We start from the raw sequence: 22,039 nt of genomic DNA on the forward strand, positions 1-22,039 counted from the left end.
TCTGCTTGTTATTAGGTGGCAAAATCTGGGATTCTGAGTTCAGGAACAGTCTGTGAAAGAGATGTTTGAGGTTTCTTCATTAAAACATGGGCCACATTAAGAAAAGATGGAAGCAATAATTTTCTAAAATCTTTAAAAATTAATTAATTTAAACTGGATCCTAATAACTGTCTCCTTTGCTAAGTAATGCTCAGCAACCTAGTATTCTATTACGCACATTCCAGTTCCTTGTGAGGAATCACTATCATTAAATGCAATCAACAATTTCTACAGCAACAATTTCTTAGGGAAAGAAGCCCAGTATTCCATGGTAGTGCTAAGCTGTGGAGTTTTCATGGATGAGTTTGGACATTCCCTGATAGTTAAATAATTTTTCACCTGACAGAGAAGATAAATTGATTAATAGGACTGTAGCAAAATAAAAGTGTTACATACACTAGGCTGCAAAAGGAATTTCATATCCATTTGATTAATACTTTGAAATTTTCCTAGTCAAAAGAAATGATTAGATTTCATTTCTAAGACCTACACTCAAAGCTATCTTCTACGATAAACACATCAATGCATGGCAAAAATGATGACTTTGCTATAAAAATGATCCAGAACCAAAACACCAAAGAACCAAAAGTTACATGGGAACGTTGGTCTCACTTGTCACTATCTGTTGTTGGAACTTTCTTTGTCAACAATGCTACGAAACACTCACCACACAACACTGGTAAATGCTGGCTTTTTAATGACATCCATGCTATCTATAAGCTTTGACTTTCATTTTCAAAACACCACAACTCTACCACTTTGATAAAAGAAAATTATTTTCTTTTATCCTCTCTAGTAGATTATCTTATATTCCAGAGGATCATTGAAGAAGGGCAAAAGAAACATGAGCAAATGAGATGCCTTGACAGTTCATCTCCAGGACTACAAGACAAATACACACATTAACATCAAGGAGGTGACTCTAAAGTTCAGTACTATGGAAAAAGAAGAGGATGAGACTAATAGGAAAAATTAAATTAGTATGCCAGCTCTTTCCTCAGCTGCTTTTCCAGAAAGACCAGATTGTAGACATGGATTCCCCTTTAAAAGCTTTTTCTCGCTCAAGTGTTGCTTTCCCTTTTCCATTAGCTTCAGAGGAATTCCAGGGCAGCTAGGAATAGGTCTTCAATTTAATGAAGAGTATTTTAGCTGTAAGCAAGGCTCAAAGCACAAAGGAACATTTGAGAATGAAGCAAACCCATGTAGTAACCTTCCAGCTCTTGAGAACCTCCACTCTAAAAGTGGAGTCTTAGGACTCCCAGTGAAGATAGCTAAATTTGCCACAGCACTGTCAGCACTCAGCAGATTGCCTGAGCGTATTCGGGAAGGACAAAATATTGTAAGTGCATAAAGTGAGCTATAAGGTATGCTTATCTGGGACAATATATGTGGTAGCATATCTGTTAGCATATCTGGGATAGCATGTCACCCTGAAACAGAATGAATGGGAAAGAGGTTAGGCTGCAAATGCCAACAACAACAAAGATGAATAAGGGAAGAGGCAGGAATAAAAAAAAAGAGTTCCTGCTTAGCATTTTTAAAAGTCTTGCATCACAGCCTCCCTTTTCTTGGATTCCCCTAGTCTGCAAAAACTCAGGCCTCCGTATACAAACCTCACGCCCTGCTGTTCCTATCTGAAAGCTGCCCCTTCCTCCAGCTCCAGAACATGCTTTTACTAAAATCTCCAAGTATACTTTCCTTCATTCTTGACCAACCCACATCCTAATCCCTATTGCTCTCTAGAATCCTAATACCCAGCTGTCCTGCTCAAGATCTCCCAAAACACACTTGCAGAAGCCAGAATTGAGCCACTTCTCCTACTTTGGTCCTCTGCAGATTACAAAAGTACCCTTAACACCTCTGTCAACAGAGTCCAGCTCACCCCTGCTACAGCCGTCTAATCCTGCTCTCTCACTGAGGACATTAGCTTCCACAAACCCAAAAACTCTTCTCTTTAAAGTACAAACTAACTGTTTTGATGTCTTATAGCCATCCTTAACAGAACTCAGTGCAATAAAAATGCAGGAGGAAGTTTAATTTTATATGTGTTGTAACCAGAAAGCATTTAATAATGTTTGTCAAGAGATTTCAGGAGAGGGAAGAGCACATATTCATCTCCTGATCTTTTCCCTACTTATGCCATTCTAACAGAAGACTTGTAGAACTAGAGAGCTATTTAGAACACGTTTTAATGAAAGGAACAATCATGTAAGCTAATCCAATAGCTGCAATCAAGCACTGACTAATGATAAGAGAAGGACTCATATTTTCTTCTCTGTAGCCATCTATTATTTAGCCATCTATTTCCTCCTCTATTAGCTGCGCATTTTTAAAAGGAGTAAGATGCTTTCTTTATAGCCAGTAAACAGCTAACCTTGTTTGTTTTGGTTTGATTTTTTTTTCCCTACATTCCATTGATTTATATAACTTTTAGAAAGGTCATATAACCATGGACAGTGCCTGAAGCAGTCCAATGACTTCAGCATATGCTGCAGGGGGATTTGAGGAATTCCTACTTGCACCTTGCACCACTCAAAGTCTAACACTTTGTGCAGCACTCAGCCCATGCTTTGTCATTACTGAGTTATGATGTTGATGAATACCCAGGATGGTTTGTAGCATCTTTCCTGAAGTCTCTTGTCATTGCTGTATGACAAGTATTACTTTAAGCTACAATTACAACACACATCACTGTGCCATAATTTATGCAGCCACTGCATCTTTTTGTCATTTGATTAAAAAATATGTTTGACAATAAAACAATAAGATTTCACTTTTAGGACACCTTGAAATGCCAGATTTAGAGGCTGACATAGTTTTACAGCTTATAGCTAACTCAGGGTCAAAACAAAACAAAAGAACCCCCCTAGCTTCTCCCTGAGAAAAAGCACTTGGCAGTCAATACAGCCCTAATGGGAACATGGGGCATATGGTTCCTGAGAAAGGGATCTCTGTCACACTGCTGCTTTTTTTTTTTACCATCTGTATTTTATAATAAGTGATTGATAGAACATACTTGGTATAATATACTTGTCATAAACCTAATACCTTTGCTTAAAAAAGTATGAACATGTTGCCAGCAATGCAGCAAATGTCATACACTTGCCAAGGTCATTTCTTGATCTACTCACATTCAAAATAGCTACCAGCCCCCAGAGTACCTGTTTTCTGTCAAATGTTCAGCCACCAGTGTACCCTGAGTCAAGAATGTACAAAATGTGAATTAAATCTTCCTAGGCCTCTGAAAGTTGCAGCAAGAAAGTCACCTTCTGAGTCTGACTGGGTCTATCAGGTTTTTTAAGAGAGAATCAGATATAAAGACAGTCCATTTTCCATCAAATTAATTTTTGGAATTGTAATAATCTAAAATCATACCTTTTTCTTTTCATGATCATGCCTGCATTTGTCCAAAAATCTGAGAATGAATGGGAACATTCAAGAATGTACAATCATTTCTGTTTAAATCAGCATATGCAATTCAGAAGTATAATTCCGGGACAAAAAGATAAAATTTGTAAAAGAATTCATCTTGGACACCTAAAAGGGAGTTGCAGTAGGATTAGCAAGGTAGCATTAGTTATCAACATCTACTTTATTGAGGGATTTGCATTTCAATGGATATTCATTTCTCTATCTGGATCTATCTTAACTACGTCTTTTTAGGTACATGAAATAACTCATTGACCAGAATCTAATGATTAAGCTTAGTGAGCAGTGCCATTGTACAGCAGCTGCAATTCATACTGTGTCTCTTTGGATCCCCGTTGAAGTCAATAGAGCTCTGCAAAGGGGCACAGATGTGCTTGCATGCAGCCCATTGGAGAGCATAGACATTAAATCTGATTCTCCCTTTGGAATAGCACAGTTAGTATGGTGCTCTGAAAAAAAATGAAAGTACTCATAAATCTGGTGATTTTTTCTGTAGCAAAGAACTTATTTTCTAATCTTTGCCAGACTGGAGCTTCTCTTTGATCACTGATAGATATGAGAATTTGGGCCAAAATAAATATATATTTCACCATTGACCTGTATCATTTTTTTAAAAAGGTGCCCGAAAGATATTGAATATTTGATTTGTTGCAGGAATATGTTAGCAAAGAGATGGTGACTGCTGTTTCTGTCCTTGTGAAATGCCTACTAATCGCTGCTAGGACAGAATCTCTCTCGTCAGTAAGTATTTAGGGATTTTGTACAACATGAAGCAGAAGAGAATAAGAGGAAATCATCCAGAATAGTTAAACAGTCTGGTGGTTTGATCACTCCTTGCAAAGATACAGAGGATGTAGGCTCAATAAAGCCTGTCCTCCAAATCATGCAGGATGTGCGTGTAATAAGAAAAAAGTCTGATGTGGGAAATCTAACCTCAGAGCTGTTGTTTGTAAGAAGTGACAGATGTGCACATGTAGCTAATCCTAAAAGTCTTGTTCCAATATCCTATTTTGAGCTTGCCCTGGAGAGTAGGCAGCAAATTGGTCAGCAACAACAAAACAGGCAGATGTTATGGCAAAACTTAGAGGCATTTAAACATCATGCAGCAGTTCAGTAAATGGATCTGAGGATCTAAGCAGAACTCAGATATTTGCTGTATGTTCCTAAATCCATTATGGAATCCAAATATTCATAATTTGCTGCAGAAAGCTATATCTTTTTTTTTTTTTCTCTCTTTTATTTGCTTTCGGTATATATACATGTACATATGCAAAAAACCTCAATTAGGTGGAACAAATGTAGACCATCAGGACTTGGTAAAGCATCTGAGCATGAGCTTAATTTAAACATACATGTAAGTCCATTAAAGCCAATAGGTGTTAAGCAAATAGGTGACCTTTTTGTGCAGAAGTTGAAGATATTAACTAGATTATGAAATTTGGGGGGGAAAAAAGAGTAAAATGAAAACTGAAAACACATACATGATTTCTGCTTTTTAACCAAAGTGTCTTAATTTTCAAATCCTTGCCTGAAGAAGTGTTGCTACACACACACTTTACAGTCTTTTATTAAAAACTAAATGAATGAGAAGGGCAGCTCTTGAATCCTTTCAAATTAAAAGTAAAACTAACACGTTTGTTGAAAGCAAGAATGAATAAGAACCAGAAACACATTTCTCTTGGATCTCAGTATGTGTGGTTGTGAGACTGGCCTGAATCTTACTGGATTTTCACTGCAATCCATCACATAATTGCGCCTATCTGACAAAAGCCTGTTTTATTCCTGGGAAGACTCTGCACTTTGTTAGCCTTAGGATCCCCCTTCCATTCCTAATCCAGGGTAATACATTTCAGCCCTACAACATGAAGCTGGTATTTTCTACAATGAGGCAGGAGATCTGGAGTCAATTACTCCCCAGGTTTCAAACTGTGCTACTTCTAAGAGGACAAGGTGCCTAACACTGCTGAAGAATGTTTCCTATTATTCTGCAAAGGAAGAAAGGATGGGGACCCTCTTCTGACCCCATAAAAGATACTTCCTAGGTAGCCAGATGACTAACTGCCCTTCATCAACATTTCCTCTTAACCCTGTGGACTAATCTAACCCAGATCTTATTGACTGCAGCAGAGAACGCTATCACTGTGCCAGTGGCCTACTGATTGCATTATTAGTTGATAAGGCTTTGCAATTAGCCCTCAAACTCTCCTCGGTAAATCTCCAATTTCACCCCTCAGAGACTCTGAGTAGATGCTGCTACACTATAGGGCCTCAGAAAGCTACTAATGAAGTGTGTAATGAGGCTTTTTAGAGTCAGAAGATTGAAGAAAAAAACAAAGATAAATAAAAAGCATATAAAAGATGAAGGTTTCTTTTCCAGTGATTTTTTCCATCTCTTCTGTTGAAGATATTTCTCAGGAATGGCTTCAAAACCATTCCTAATTTAAAATGCAGAAGAAGAGTTAATGGTAAGTTGAAGTTTACCATTAAAAATTAAAAAAAAGTCTTGCATCACTGGTGCGCAGCAGTAGATAGCATCGGAATAGGACGTTAACTGCTCTAAGGAAGCTGGGCTTAAACTCTCAATCTGTGATGTTTTTGCAGCACACTCACTCCTCACATGTGCACATTTACCTGCAGCCTGCAGTATCAAGACTTCTTTCTGTCTGTGTACTTACCAAGTAGAATTTCTCTAGGAGAAATACCCACAGATTTGTCCATTAGTTAGCAATACTGCCTTGCCACTGCCATGGTCAAAGATGAGGGAAAAGACAGAGGTTTTGTCTTATGCTGTGCTTCCAAATTTCTCATTCGGTTTTTCACTTTCTCATGTTGCAAGTATGCTGTGGTTAGTGCAAACGGTTACAAATGCTACTTTTTTTTCTTTTTCCTTTTAAAATGGAGATGTCCCATGTATGAGAGGAGCATGTGCTATTCCATGGTTCCTGCTGAGCCAAGGGCTCTGGCAGTTAAGTGCTGTCAGATTTTCTTGTTGCAGTTTAACTCCCTTGCTGTGTGCTCTGGCAACATTTTTGTTGCCATAATAATCTGCAGAAGTGAACATGTGGACATGCCTTGGGACATCCTGCAGATATTCTCTAAGTCAGCACAAGTTAGTGTGGCTATGAAAAGACCCAGTATCTCACTCTGAAAAAAGGAAGAGCAGGGAAAGGTCACTTTTAATTCAGACCACTGATTTGGTCTTGTTTACCTTAAGTCCAGAAAACATATCAACCATTTCAGGACTGTCTTAGGCATATATGCTTAAAATACTGGATAAAGTGGGTCTGGAGTTGAGATAGTAGGCTGTGAAGAAGGGTGGCTGAAATATGGACATGCATTGTGCTCTGCAAGTGTGCTATGGGTTTTAACAATATCCAGTGCAAGGTCACTAAACACCTGAGGGAGGCATGGCTTTCTCTGTGACCCCATCTCCAAGTATGAGATGCTTACTTCCATAGAAGGCCAAAACCTGGCAGAGGATTAGATGGAGAGCATAGCCAAGACAAATTAAAGTACTACTGGTACTGTGCAGTGGTAGTGTGATACTGTGTGATGGCAGATTTCCCTCCTCATTGAAACACTACATTTTTGTCCTACCTGCTCATTCATCAGCTTAAGGTGTGTGGGCTACCAGCTGCCACAGTAAAGTCTGCCATTAGAGGTTCACAAAGCAAAAGTCCACATTGCTGTCACTGATTTGATTTTATTGTAACTTAACCTATTTCATCTTCATATTTGCAGTGTCTAGTTCCCATGAGTCACTTCAGATCATAATGGAAAACTTCAGCACAGCACGACTATTCATTTGTGTGAATGATACCAGTATGATCTTCAAATAGAGTGTATTTACTTCAGGCTAAATGCTATTGTTATCCCTTTTCACTAAATCCTTAGACAGTTTTCAGAGTCTTTTGCAACACTTCAAAAAGGAGACACTGAAAACGGAACTTGCTATTTCTACAGTGCTCTCCTGCTCATTACATAATCAGTATATTAAGTACTCTTTTCCTGAAAATAAGAAGCACCAAATAACTGGAGTATTATCTTCAGTCATAGAATTGGTTTTCTATCACATAGTCCCAAATTCTTTGGGTTTTTTCTGCTTTCCTTTCGGGAGCTCAGTGTCTGTGATGCTTCCATCTCTCAGCTTTGCTTGGGTTTGTTATAAATACAGAGGAATTACATTTACTGAGTTGGAAGGATACCCTTACAAATCATGAGGGGCAGTCTCTCTTCCAGAATTGCACAAAATTTACTCAGGACAGACATTCCCTTTGTTCCAGCTAACAGTTCCATAAACCGTTCACCTGTTTTGACCTTTACTGTAAATGAAGATACCAACCAGCACACTACCTACCTCCTGCGAGCTCCCTTCTGCAAGCTACCTTCCAACACAGTGTAACTCCATCTGCAGTAGCATCACAGCACAGCAGAAAACTGGACTGAATTGAAATGGCTTGCATTTCACCTCCAGAAGGCCTGTATTTGTTCAGAGGATACCAAAACTGACATCTGAAAGATTTTGTATGTCTAATAATGCAAAAAAAAAAAAAAAAGTCTTTTTTTTTTTTTTTTTTTTTTTTCTCTTGGAGCTATTGGGAGTCAAGATAATTTCCACAATAAATGGGATTTCTGGTACTGTTCCAGGAAAGCAGAAAGCTGGAAAGGAAGCAGGTTCAAGTATATGTCCTGTCTCCACCACAGCAAGCCTTATCGCATTATATTTCACTCAAATGCAATTACATAATCATAATAAATTACACTGGCCTTCGACTTAATGTTATAGGATGAAGTAGTGCAACATAATATTTAGTCTTTTGAAAGAGCATCCACAAAGAAAGAACTGAAATATATTTATTTTCAGTGGGTGATCTAGATATTTAGGAACATTTAATGTAAAAAGAATCCGGCTAAATTTGAGTCAATACGGCTATAAGCTATACTCAGAAATAAGCTAGATTCATTACCTAACCCTTTGGCCAACTGACCTGGAAAGTTACACTTTCTTATCTTATAGAGAGGATGTCTGCACCCATCAGATTATTCCTGAAATGTGCCTGGGCACTACCTATAAGGGAGCTAGGTGGCCTAGGATGAGAGCAGGCTGGGGACCATACTGGCGGTGTGAGCATTTTAACAGATGTAGTGATCAGATGGCAGTGGCTGGGCTCATGCCCTGTTTCTGTCATCTGCATAAACCAGCAGTGGCACACCCTTCACTTTTTTATTCCCACTCAGAGTAAAATGTACTCCTTTCCAGGAGTAACTCAAAAGAAAGGATTTCAGAATTTTAATGCTTCTGTTAAATCAGTTACATTTACCTGTTTGCATCTTGTTAAATAAAACTATTTATTCAGATACAAACACGCATTTTTATTGTTTATGAATTTTTAATCTTCAATTTCCTGAATCTTTGAGCAACACAAACCAAACTTAAGGGGCTTACTTCCGTCAAAATAGAAGCAGAATTTAAATGGGAAAAAAACTCCTTGCAAAGAGACCTGATAAAACTCAGAGAAGAAGCATGCACACACGTCAAAGGTCTTTTGTAGGTTAAGTGAAGGCTGTTCTAATTTTCATTTTATCCTAATCAGGATAGTGATAGAAAAACTAGGCTTCGTGTTACGAAACCCACCTACATATGTTTGGTAACCAATACATGCTTTCTTACTGCCACAGCTACCAATATCCAGTTTTCATTACAGGTTTACTGGTATTCTCTCAGACCCCAGGTTTGAGCTATCCTGTCACCCAAGCAGAAGACTAAGAGAGTACTTATTTATACCTATTTTATTTCTGTGCATTAGCTCCCTCCATCCTGGTAAACAAGCTAAAAAGCCAGCTAATGCAGCTGACATCTTGAATCATGTAATTTCACATAATACATGCCAGAAATGCTATTGAGCCCCGCTATACATGCAGGAATGCTGTTCAAAATCTTGGCTTCTGGCTTTGCAGTTGAATCAGTTGTACAAAGGGTACTCGGCATGCAGTGGGATTACTGAACTGTGCTGGAGGAGGAAGGAAGGCTCCATAACCATCATTCCTTGCTACATCCTTCATAAAAATCCACTGGATGTAAAAGTATCCACAGTGACAGGTAGACAGAGATGCTCTGGGAGGAGATGGCTGGTACTGAAACTCATGTTTAGGATCAGCCCTTTGTGTTACTGTGAGACAAGACATTTTCCGACTGCTTTAGGACAGCTGAACTTTACAGATTTTTTTTTCAAGAAAGACATACAAGAACCAGAAGAGTTGTCAGATTTCTGCCTGTATTTCACTGGAAAAAAAACATGCGTGGTAGACTGGCAGAATCAAGGTGCTGCCCCTCAGTTTAAGGAAAAACTGAGGATGTAAAAGATATCTGCCAGCAGCAGCCTGGCTGCTCAATTATTCCCAGTGCAGTGTTTATGACAAATTCTCAACAGAGCCCTAATAATATTTCACAGTATTACAAAAAGCTTCTTCCTTTTCCACCTACTGTTAGTGGTAACTATGCCATTAAATCCTTTGGGACCATGAACAGGCACAGCTGTCAGCATCAATATACAGCATCAGCATTGTACCTATGTTTCAATCAATTATATTAATATTATATTAATTAATTAATTATATTTTGAGCCGTGTATTTGCAATACATAGAAAATTGACAGAAGATACATTTGGTATTGACCTACTAATAACCATCTGCCTTCAGGAGTTAACAGTTCTGAGAGACCTTTTCTTGAAACATTCTTTGTTTGAGTCCTTGTGTCTAGATGCTGCCTGTATCTGTTTATAAGCTGTAGGGGTCTAGGGCAAGCACCTGCCACTCACTGGAAAATTTGTGCTGTTATCTACATTCAACTGTGGAAGGCCCAACCATAGGCGAAAACGAAGAACAGAACAGAATACATTTTATTCAGTCTAAGTACTTGGAAAGTTAGAACTGCCTCTGAGAAAAATTTTAGTTTGTGGTACTAAAATGGACATGATATACGCTTCAAAACAGGATGGCTGCAATCAAACTGTCTTCTGGGAATGATCCCTGGCCTATGCCAATGCCCAGAAAACACAGCTAGGCAGTGTTTGGGACGGTGCTAATAGACCCAGTTGAGAAGTTTGCTCAGGAATACTCCAAAACATTCTAAGTGTACATGGTCAGGTTTCTGTACTCAGACCTGTGTTCTGGAAATGTTTAATTTGCCATCAGGAAGACAGCTGGTTGATGTGTAAAAGTCTGAGAAAATCAACCATCTCTTCTCTTCTCAACCCTGTTGCCTTCAGAAGGGTCACTCTTAACAAGCCACAGATGTTAGATCACTTTCCCTTAGCACATCTTATCCCACGAGAATAACTGCCCTTTTGCAGGACCCACAACTTTCAGAACTATTTATGAGAAAATCCAGGACTGAAAAATTCACAACATGCATCTCTACCATGGATGAAAAATTATGGGCTCCTCATCGTGAAAGACCTCAACTCCCACTGACGAGCACTCACAAGCTGAAAATTAACCATCTTTTTGTTTCCTAGGGACTTTCACATATTCAGCCTGAACCAGTCAATGTAACCAGCATGCCTCAAAACCAAAATTCAGCCCAGATACAATGACTGAGGATATAAAAAATTCAAATGTTGCCTCCACCCACTGTCATTAAGGGCTCTTCATCACTGGAAATTAGCCAGGTACAGGTCTGCCAGCAATACTTATGTTATGGGCCACATTTTCATCACTGGAACTAATATTCTAGCAAATCTTTCAGACTCACATTCAGAAATTGGCTCAGTTGCCTAAACATAGGTCTCTGGCACTATTTGAGATGCCTTAGGGTATCTTGCCTGGATTTCAGTTGGCAATGGAGAGCAAAAACCTGTTAGTCTTGTTTCATGGTGTGTCAGAAATCTTACAACAGCTTATAGAACTGACGTCTTTGTACATCTGAATTGAGGCTACAGAGATGTGAGGGTAAGTCATTTGAAACAACAGAGTTGTAAACTGTTCTCTTCGGTAGTAGTGAAACTTGATGGTTTTCTTCCAGATTGCAAACCAAATAGTTCAATTTAATTAAGCCAAAAGAATTTTTGCCTGAGGTTTTTGTTTTGTTTTATTTTATGAAAAAGTGAGTCCCTATGGCATACTATACATGGTATTATCTACAGAACAATAAACAACCTTTGATCAAAGGTTTCACTCTTAATTTCTTCATTTTATGTATTCTGCCCAGGCAAAAAGATCAATTTTCTAAGCTGTGAGAAATACCCAGTCAAATACCCAGAAACTGTAGGCTACCACTTTGGAAGTGTCTTTAGAAATATACATACAGTGAACTTATAAAAATGATATACTGAAAGGACAAAATGGAGAGAAACATATAACTACACACTTTCCTGTAGTTTTAAAATTTTCTTTAGTTATTTAATAGACCATATAGTAAATAGTAAGAATGTAAAAAGAAAGCCAACAGTCAAACAAAACCCACCACAATGTGTTTAAAGGAGTATGATATTGTATAGCTGATACATAAAACCTTGTACTGATAAAAAAGGTGTAAGATGACAAATATATGATAGAATTATAAATTTGTTCTGATCCTAGTATAGAAGAGAGTGTATTTTCCATTTCAGAGAAAGCAATGAAATAACAAAAACTTATAAAACAATCCTTTTAACAATGAAAAACTCAGAATTTTAAACTTTTGGTAAAAATGGATATATTTTCTTCAGTAAACATAAAAAACTCTTTCTGAAGTAGCAGGTTTGTTATATGGATGGAAAAACATGGCAGGTTTTCATCCAATAATCACAAGAAACTGTAGCTAATTTAAAACAAAGACACAAAAGTTAGATATTTAACAACAGCATCATATTTTCTCAGGGATGCTGACCATTAAGACACAAAGAAAAATTACCCAAGTCATGGCAATGTTCAGAAAGATGTATAACATGGCACATGAAACTTACTTTTGATGATCTCCCAGTGGTCTTTGTCCAATGGATTTTAATAATGACTCTGGTCGAACCGTTAATTTTGGTGATGTCTTGGGACTAGTATCAGAGTCTCCACTTTCTTCATCTCCCATGGCCTTAATATAGCTCCCACTTCTCATTCTTCTGCAGGGGATCTCTTCGTCTTTCCCACCAGCTGGGTATCCTCCCCATTCATCCTGAGGTACCTAATGGGACCATAAAACACGCATGTGAAATGTGCATTATTCTTTAATTTGTCATTTTACAGAGATAGGTCATGATTTTTTTATTCTTCAAAAAACAGATTGCTCAGAAAGAAATTTCTAAGGTCCCCAAATGATTTGGAAACATAATTCCAACTTCAAGATTGGGAAATTTCGGTTTATAAATACTGGAACAATCAAGTCATGGTTTGTGAGCTGAGCTGCAATATGTATTTGTAGACATGCTCTACACTGCAGGAAGTACCTTATCTTATATCCTAGCCTCTTAAAAGTTTGCACATAGATTTTCATCTGATAACAGTAAGTTGATCAGGTGTTTCAGACCTAAAACTCATTGAAAGCTGAGCACTTCAGAGTCTTTTATCAACTCTGTTTAGTCTTTAGCTACTATTGAGGAAGGTGAACGATTTTAGTTAAATTAGGCAGTGATTTTGGCATAAATGGATAGGATTCTGATTCAGGACAAACTTCTGTGAAAAAAAAACCAAAACCCAAACAACCCAAATATGGCAATTTGTCTTTTTTCTTATTTCAAACTACATAATAGCTTGTTTTGCATAAAAGGCTGTAATATAACAGAAACATAACCAGCTACTTATTAATACATTTGATTGAGGCTGCTTTCATGCAGTTGAGGTGCTTTTTTAAGTAGTAAGATTGGTAGTTGGATAGACCACAGCTGATGGATGGATATCTGTCTGCACCACAAATTGGCAGAGAAGTGAGCAGGAGCATATTTTCTAATCCAAAGTGAAATCAGCCTTGATATAAGACTTACAGATAAACTCAGCAAGACTGTCTCTGCCAGTATTCCAGTCAGTCTCACCTCTGTGCCTGGCAAAATATTGGAGCAGATTCTCCTGGAAGGCATGTTAAGGCACATGAAAAACAGCAAGGTGCTTGGTGACAGCCAGCATGGCTTCACTAAGGGGAAATCCTGCCTGACCAATTTGGTGGCCTTCTATGATGGGGCCATGGAACTGATAGAGAGGGGTAAAGCAGTTGACGTCATCTACCTGGACTTGTGCAAAGCGGTCGACACTGTCCCACACAACATCCTTGTCTCTAAATTGGAGAGACATCAATTTGATGGATGGACCACTCGGTGGATAAAGAACTGGCTGGATGGCTGCACGCAAAGAGTTGTGGTCAATGGCTCGATGTCCAGCTGGAGACCAGTAACGAGTGGTGCCCCTCAGGGATCAGTGTTGGGACCGGTCTTGTTCAACATGTTTGTCGGTGACATGGACAGTGGGATTGAGTGCGCCCTCAGCAAGTTTGCCGATGACACCAAGCTGTGTGGTTCGGCTGATACACTGGAGGGAAGGAATGCCATCCAGAGGGACCCTGACACGCTTGTGAGGTGGGCTGATGCCAACCTTATGAAGTTTAACCATGCCAAGTGCAAGGTCCTACACCTGGGTCGGAGCAATGCCAGGCACAGCTACAGGTTGGGCAGAGAAGAGATTCAGAGCAGCCCTGCGGAGAAGGACTTGGGGGTATTGGTCAATGAGAAAATGAACATGAGCCGGCTTCAGTGTGCGCTCGCAGCCCAGAAAGCCAACCGTATCCTGGGCTGCATCAAAAGGAGCGTGACCAGCAGGTCGAAGGAGGTGATCCTGCCCCTCTACTCTGCTCTTGTGAGACCTCACCTGGAGTATTGTGTGCAGTTCTGGTGTCCTCAACATAAAAAGGACATGGAACTCTTGGAACAAGCCCAGAGGAGGGCCACGAGGATGATCAGGGGACTGGAGAACCTCACATATGAAGATAGGCTGAGCTGGGGCTCTTCAGCCTGGAGAAGACTGCGTGAAGACCTCATAGCAGCCTTCCAGTATCTGAAGGGGGCCTACAAGGATGCTGGGGAGGGACTCTTCATCAGGGACTGTAGTGATAGGACAAGGGGTAATGGGTTAAAACTGAAACAGGGGAAGTTTAGATTGGATATAAGGAGGAAGTTCTTTACTGTGAAGGTGGTGAGGTACTGGAAAGGGTTGCCCAGGGAAGTTGTGAATGCTCCATCCCTGGTGGTGTTCAAGGCTGGGTTGGACAGAACCTTGGGTGGCATGGTTTAGTGTGAGGTGACCCTGCCCATGGCAGGGGGGTTGGAACTAGACGATCTTAAGGTCCCTTTCAACCCTAACTATTCTATGATTCTATGTATTGCTGATTCTTTTGTTTGTTTCTTTCTTTTTTTCATTAATTTTCAAAGCTGCTGAGTTCCCTGGTCCTAATCCAGAAACACCCTTGAGCATTTACTTAACTTAAAGGCTATAAGCAACTCTCTGAAAGTCATTATAATGACTCATGGTTAAAAATAAAGATGTGACAGAGCACATCAGTGGACCAGGGCTGATGAGCTTGGCAGCATTCAATCCTTTATCAGCCTAATGCCTTCACATATATGAAACAGTACAATGGCATTATTTACCAACACACTATAAGTCTGAACTTGCAGTTAAAGATATATTAAGAAGCTTCTTCAAAGCAGGATGTTTAATAAAGTCTTTCAAACAGACAGAGTTCACTGCAGAGCTGAAGCAAATGCTCCCATTGGTTTCACCAGTCTTGGGGATCAGATTTAAATAACTAACACGATCCGCCTGACATCTTTACTGCCCTGTCAGGATACATGAATTAGTCACACACTAGGTGAACAGACTTGGTGTTTTGAGTCCCAAAAAGGGATCAAGCAGAAAAGGAAGTGTCAAAAGGGGTTGAATGAGTAAAGATAGAGATATTGTGTTAAAGAAACAAGCTCAGGAAAGAAAAAAGGAAGATTGGACAAGCCTGATAAGAGATGAAACAGGTTGCACAGATCAGAAAAATGTTAGAGAAAAATATCAGAGAAAAAAATTATGAATTTTACATAAAGTAATAGGATAGAGTATGAATCTAAATGATATATGGGTTAGATCATGCAAAGAAACAAACTTCTCATATTATTCAGGTTTGGACAGTGGTTAGGAAGGAAGCATGAAAATCCTCCCAAACTTGAAACCTGTAAATGCAATGCATCATCCTAATTTCTTTTCTATACCTAGTATGCACAAGATTAATGTTGGAGGAAGGTTTGTGATAGTTGTAACAGCCAGGCTCCTGTAGTGTACAAAATAAACATATTTTCTTGAGCTTTTTTCTCGCTATCTGCAGCTGGCAACACAATTAACTGTAAAAATCTGAATAACAGTGCTATATTAAGAAACATTAATTTATATAATACAAACATACTCTCACTTTTAAATCTTCTTTATTACTTGTATGTCAGCATACTAAAATAGAAATCCAAATGGTGAAAAAGCATTTATTGGGGTTTACATGGGCCCACTGAAAGCTATACTGTTGAATTTTCTGCCCTAAAGCTTAAAGCTGAATGATTATGCGCAGTCTTAATATTGTGTGGGGTTGTGCTTTCTTTACTTTCCCAACAATTTTGTAACATTTTTATAGAATAATTATTTTGGCTTGAAATTCCTTTCCTCCATTTTGGCTTGAAGATAATTAAATAGAAAGTTCAAAAAGTCATTGATCAATAAACTTTTATTCAAATGGAAAAAAATTATTAGTTTCCCAACTTTCTTTTGTCTGAAATTCCATGTTCAAATAACTAGATAAGGACTGATTTAAATGAGTAATTACAGGCTTATTTGTTGATTGAAGTTGAAATCTTACTTTAAAAGACAGAAATGACTGATTTTTACATTAAAGTATCTAAGAAATTAAGTTTCTTCACTGTGATAAGGAGCTTCATGAGGACATATCTTAGTTATGTGCCTTGCTGGCTTTTGTTGATTACATTTCTTTTGCTTTTTGAATTCATAAGTTAAATGAATTCACATAAGAGGTAAAAACTGCAAAAGCCCACTCCATTTGTGCTTGTGATGTACTAACAGAGATGCACCAAGAATCCCTTTCTAATCAGAGTAACTTGTTGACTATCACAGAAGCATTTATGGTTGAAAATTCGAAATTAGAATATGTATATTTTTTTACCTTGGGCCATCCAAAAGAGCAGAATACAATGAACACAAGGAAAATGCTTCTGGATCCTGGCAAGCAAGTTTGACAACATGTTCTCTCAGAAGGTTTCATGCAAAGCCTACAAAAACAGCTACAGCCCTTTTGCTGTCTTCAGAAGTTAATGAAAGGACCCTTGACATTGTTTCTCCTCATGGTTTGAGAACAGCAAAGCAAAATTTGAGTCCCAGCTCAGCTTTGTTCATCATTTATTTCAGCTGATAGATTAAATACTTGGAAAAATCTTTCCAAATCCAGGCCACTGCAGACCCCAACATAGCTTTAAAGAAAAGCAGAAGCATTACACTAGGGCAGGAAAGATTTTTATTTTGAAATATTAATAAAAATGTTCAATAACATGTGTGAGGGTCATTAAATGTGCATTTTCCAGAACATGAAAAGGGCTTTGAAGCTTGCAGAAATGCTTTCTTACAATAGTTACCAGTCCCTGAAATCCCCATCTGCAGGGCTTGCAGCTGCTAATTTGGAATAATCACCCTAATTATCTACTTGCATATAGTGATGAATGCTGATATTTATAATGTCTAAAAAGGCCTTCCTCCTGTTCTAGATGTTAGCATGAAACCTTGTATGTGTAGTTTCTTTTCACAGAGGAGTTAGACTGCATATTACCATATGAATTTATTTTTGTAAGACAATGACCTGACAAGTTCTGGATCTTTTCATTTAATTTTTGTCATTGGCTGCTGGTTTGGTTATAACTATTACAGAGAATGATGAGTCTCTTTCATAAATTTCATGCACTGTTGCTGTAAGAAGCACAACCAGCTTCAGGATATTTGGGATGTTTTAATTGTTCTGCTGCTGACTCAGTGTGATATCTTACATTAGTCACTTAGCACCAATTTTATTAAAGAACCTGGTACCTAAAACTTTCCACATTTTATGGAGCTGATCCTGAGAGTGACCTCCAGAACTGTATGTAGAACCCCAAATTCCACATAAAAGGCACTTAGAAGAGTTATCTCCTTCACAGTAGCATCCAAAAGGTCCCTGTGGTTAGCAACCAAAATGCAAAGCACTTTTTTCTTGGGTTCATTGTATGCTATTGCAGGCAGCAAGAAAGGCCCTTCTGTAATTTCCCATTCACAACCTAAAACTGGAACAAATTGAGATTTTTTTTTTTTTTTTTTGCAAAGAATTGAGCAGCCTTATTCTTCCTTTCCATGATGAAACAGGTATGGAAGTGGAAGATGTTATTTTTCACCTTCTAATCCATAGCAGTTGAAGTGCTTGGTAAGGAGATTACGTAGGGTTGATAAATAAACTAGCATTTTCCCCTCCTCTTTTTGTAACTCATGGCTTTTTCAGGGAACACTGACAGATTGCCTGGGGAGGGCTGTTCATGTACAAAGAAAGGGTGTGTTGCAGCCTTGTGATCCAGACACTTACCTGGAATGAGGGAGTTTAGTTAAAAAAAAACAACAAAAGTTCCTCCACTGCAAATTGCCTTTCAGCCTGCTGCTCAGAATGCAGTTTGGGGAACTGAGAAGATGGGGTTTGACCCTGTACAGGCTAAGGAAGAAACTGAGCTCACATCTTCACAATGAGAAACTTCCTAGAAACTTTGCTACTCTGAAAACGAATTTCCTTGTTTTAGGAGAGTCACTATCCTTATGTTTTGCTAGAAGTCCTTCCTCTTGGGTGTCTTGGTTGTGCTCAGATTAGACCTTTCAGAAGAAAAGGGCTTTGGACCCCTGACTGGACTTTGGTGGTAAGTTTGTCCCCTGATTCTCCAGTTGCACAGTCTGCAGTTTGCTCACAGCTTCCATAATTTTAAAGGTGTTCCACCACTAAACTACTGATTTGCTTAAAATCTGGCATATCACTTTATTATCTAGAATGAAACATTTCTAAATATATGGCTTCAGTTGAGGGAGCTATCACTTCCTCATACTTCTCATTCTCAAAGGTTAAAATGAGGATTACCTACCTCATAGCAGTCCTGTGAAATTTAATTAGCATGCAGATGTAAAACGCTCTGAAATACTCATTCTGACCTAAATAGTATTTTAGAAATATACATTTCACATTTTACTATCAGAAGCTGTCTGTAGATGAAATTAGATTACTGATGATAAAAAGCAGGGTAAGAAACACTATGTAGTAGATACATAATTTTTGTAATTGTATGCTTTCTCTGCCTAGTCAAGAAGATGTCCCAAAAATCAAAAAATAGAAGGACACAATCTAAAACGTAGGTAAGATGTTTTCTCTTAAATCACACCTTCTTCAAGGAGCCTCAAAAAAAAAAAAAGCCTTTGTGCGCCACTGCAAGTATATGTAAGTAGATGACGATCTTGCAAGGCAGACAAAAATGCTTTTTAACATGGTAGAAAGTTTCCTTGATGTTATAACGGGATTTGGCAGCTGGACATCCTGTGTTTTCACAAATTTTGCTGGAGAAGGAACACTGACCAATTACTAGGATGTTCTTCTTAAGTTAATGACACTAATGACATTACCTTTTTAAGTGGATATGGACCCTAGACCCCATAGGTCTTTCTGAATATAAAACTTTGTTCCCTCAGTAGCTAACCTTGTGTCTACATCTCAGCACCATTCATAGTGCACATTTTGGACTAGTTTTTTTCTGTGCTTCTTTTAATCTGCTTATGTATTTATTTTTTGAAGAACATGAATTATACAATGAAGCCATTCAAAAATCTCTACAAATATACCAGGGACTCCTCCCCACCACTAACAATGCCAATCCTTGTAATTAGCTTTAATTTTCACCTGCCACCCACTACTCCCTGAACTTCTTGACAGCTCAGAAGCACGGAGAGTTCTTGCAGCATTCCCCAAAAGTCTGTTGACATTGTCCATCACAGCAGGAGATAAACTGAGAAAGCAAGAGGTATCTTTGCCTTGCCAGCTCTTCTCTCCAGCTTTGCTGTGAACAGCCATAGTACCACAGGAAGAGGAATAAAATCACACAGATCCCAAACAACGTTTGTTTTACATGAGGCTGAAAACTACATGAATTCAGGAATTTGGGAGCTGGGGATGGACTGGGCACCCATGTAGATGACAGAACACAGACATAATATTCCAGCTGGGAGGTGTTCAAATAGGCAAACCAGAACCAGCATTATTTACTGCCTGATTTTAGCTTTTCACATGTAATTCCAAGCTACACACGAAAAGCTAGCTGATCCTTGATGGAAAGAAGACTTCTGCCCAGTGTTCTCAAGATTGCTTGGCCGCTATGCTATTTTCTACAGAACAGCGTTCATTTAAATACTCTATAACTCATATCTCAACAGTGATGAACTAAAAAAAACCAAAAAACCAGAACCAGCACCATGTTTCCTAACTGGTTCTCCAGCAACAATGTGAACTGTAATCTGAGGAGGGTTGAGTACTGTAAACAGTGTTGTGAGGAATCTGTGGCTTTGTTTATACTGTTTGGGTGAATGTTGGCCACATTCCCGCATCATGACCCGCTGTGCTCATATTGCTGGCAAAGACCCTTGCAGTACAGCCACCTGCAAATCCTCTGCTATGTTGCTGAGTCCCTTTGGGACTCTCTGGATTCTGTGCTGTTTTGATATGGTGGAGTGAAGGGCAGTCAGGTAGCAGTGGGGGGCTTGTCCACACTGTAACTGATCTTAGCCTGCTAAGCCCAGAGATCACTGAGATCTTGTGCCAGAACTTCGACTTTTTGAATAAAGAGAGGGCTTTGCCTGTATTTAAAAGGGAACCTAGATCTATACAGCACCTCAATCTTTTTCCTTTACATCTTTTGCTACAAATTGAATTAATTTAACTACAGTGCAAATTCTGCTAAAGCCAAGCACCAAAAGGATAAATACCTGTTGGAAAGGGTCCAGAGAGGGTCCACAAAAATGATTAGCTGGCTGGACCACCTCTCCTATGAAGACAGGCTGAGAGAGTTGGGGTTGTTGAGCCTTGAGAAGAGAAGACTCAAGAAGACCTTATTGTGGCTTTTCAGTTCTTAAAAAGGGCTTATAAGAAAGATGTGGAGAGATTTTTAGCAGGGCCTGTTGTGATAGGTTGAGGGGTGGTGGTTTAAAACTAAAAGATGAGAGTTCTCACATCAGGCTGGATGTGACAAAAAATGCTTTACAATGAGGGTGGTAAAAGACTGGCACAAGTTGCCCAGAGAGATGGTGGATGTGCCATCCCTGGACACATCAAGGTCAGGCTGGATGTGGTTCTGAGCAACCTGATCTAATTGGAGATGTCCCTGCTCATTGAAGGCAGGTTGGACTAGATGACCTTTGAAGGTCCCTTCCAACCCAGACTGTTCCATGATTCTGTAATTCTGTGATATTTTTGGGAGAGGTAAACTGAATTGCCCGAACCACATTTGCAGAGTGAATGTAGCCCAGCTATCTGCACAGCACAATGAAGAAAAATAGCCTGCTTTTTGTGACTGACGAAGCCATGGGAGACAAGAGTCTCAGAGTGCATGAGGCATACACTCCTGCTCAAGGGGGGTCACCTGCCATTTTCAGAAATGGGAAAATAAAGTATCATCAGCCCCTTCAGTCTAGGCTCTCAACATTGCATAACCTGTCAGCCAAAATCACCTGTAGCACCCCAGGAAATATCTTTGCCTTTACCACTGCAGACACTTCAGAGTTGTTACCTTATCATTACCTGTGTGAGTGGGGCAAGACCCCACAGACCATTCATGGTGCCAGAAATATAGAGTAAGAGAAAAAACTCCCTTAAGGGAACAAAAGCAAAGGTGCTCCCAACATAATTACAAGGCACAACACCTCTAAAACACAGAGATTGCAGATGTAGCAAGGACTCCAGTGTTGCAGAGGTATTATAAGGCTAGACAGGGCTAAACACAGTATACCAGGGCCAACCCAAAAGGTGGCCTGTCCTAAACACTGTCTTATTTAATCTAAGCAGGAAATGATACAACCTTTGTTTTTCTTTTTCTGTTTGTTATAAGGTTACTACAGAAAAAACAGTGCATGTCTTTAAAATACAAACAATTTTAAAGGCTATATAGTATATATATTTGTCCTTCATTCATTGTTCTCATTTTAACTAATGACTGACTAAGGTTTGAACAGCGAATTCCAGATGACTGTAATTATTTAGCTTACAGAGTAAAATTAGTATTCTTCCCCTGTCTATCTACTGCATAACACTTAAATATCTGCACACTTTTCAGAAGACCAGTTGTCCTGCCAGAAGTACTAGGGCAGTTTTATTAGTACCTTGTTTATGAGACATTCAGCCATTTAAACACGCCTGCAACTCCACTTTAACAAACAACCCTTAAGCACAGCACTGTGAGATGGCCAAAACCAGAAGGCAAAAAGAAAATCAAAGCAACATTTCTGAATGCTTCAACATTTTTACAGTCA

The 22,039-nt window shown here is 38.9% G+C and overlaps 1 protein-coding gene across 1 annotated transcript in view; it reads right to left on the reverse strand.

The window, feature by feature from the left end:
* The window catches only part of DLGAP2 (DLG associated protein 2), a 149,406-nt gene that overhangs the window by 53,442 nt on the left and 73,925 nt on the right, over positions 1 to 22,039 (reverse strand). Inside the window, exon 3 of the mRNA XM_065679172.1 lies at positions 12,415 to 12,626. Within this exon, the coding sequence (XP_065535244.1) occupies positions 12,415 to 12,626 (212 nt within the window). The remainder of the gene's footprint in view (positions 1 to 12,414; positions 12,627 to 22,039) is intronic.

The sequence above is a fragment of the Lathamus discolor genome, chromosome 5 (genome assembly GCF_037157495.1).
Source record: "Lathamus discolor isolate bLatDis1 chromosome 5, bLatDis1.hap1, whole genome shotgun sequence".
NCBI classification, from domain to species: domain Eukaryota; kingdom Metazoa; phylum Chordata; class Aves; order Psittaciformes; family Psittacidae; genus Lathamus; species Lathamus discolor.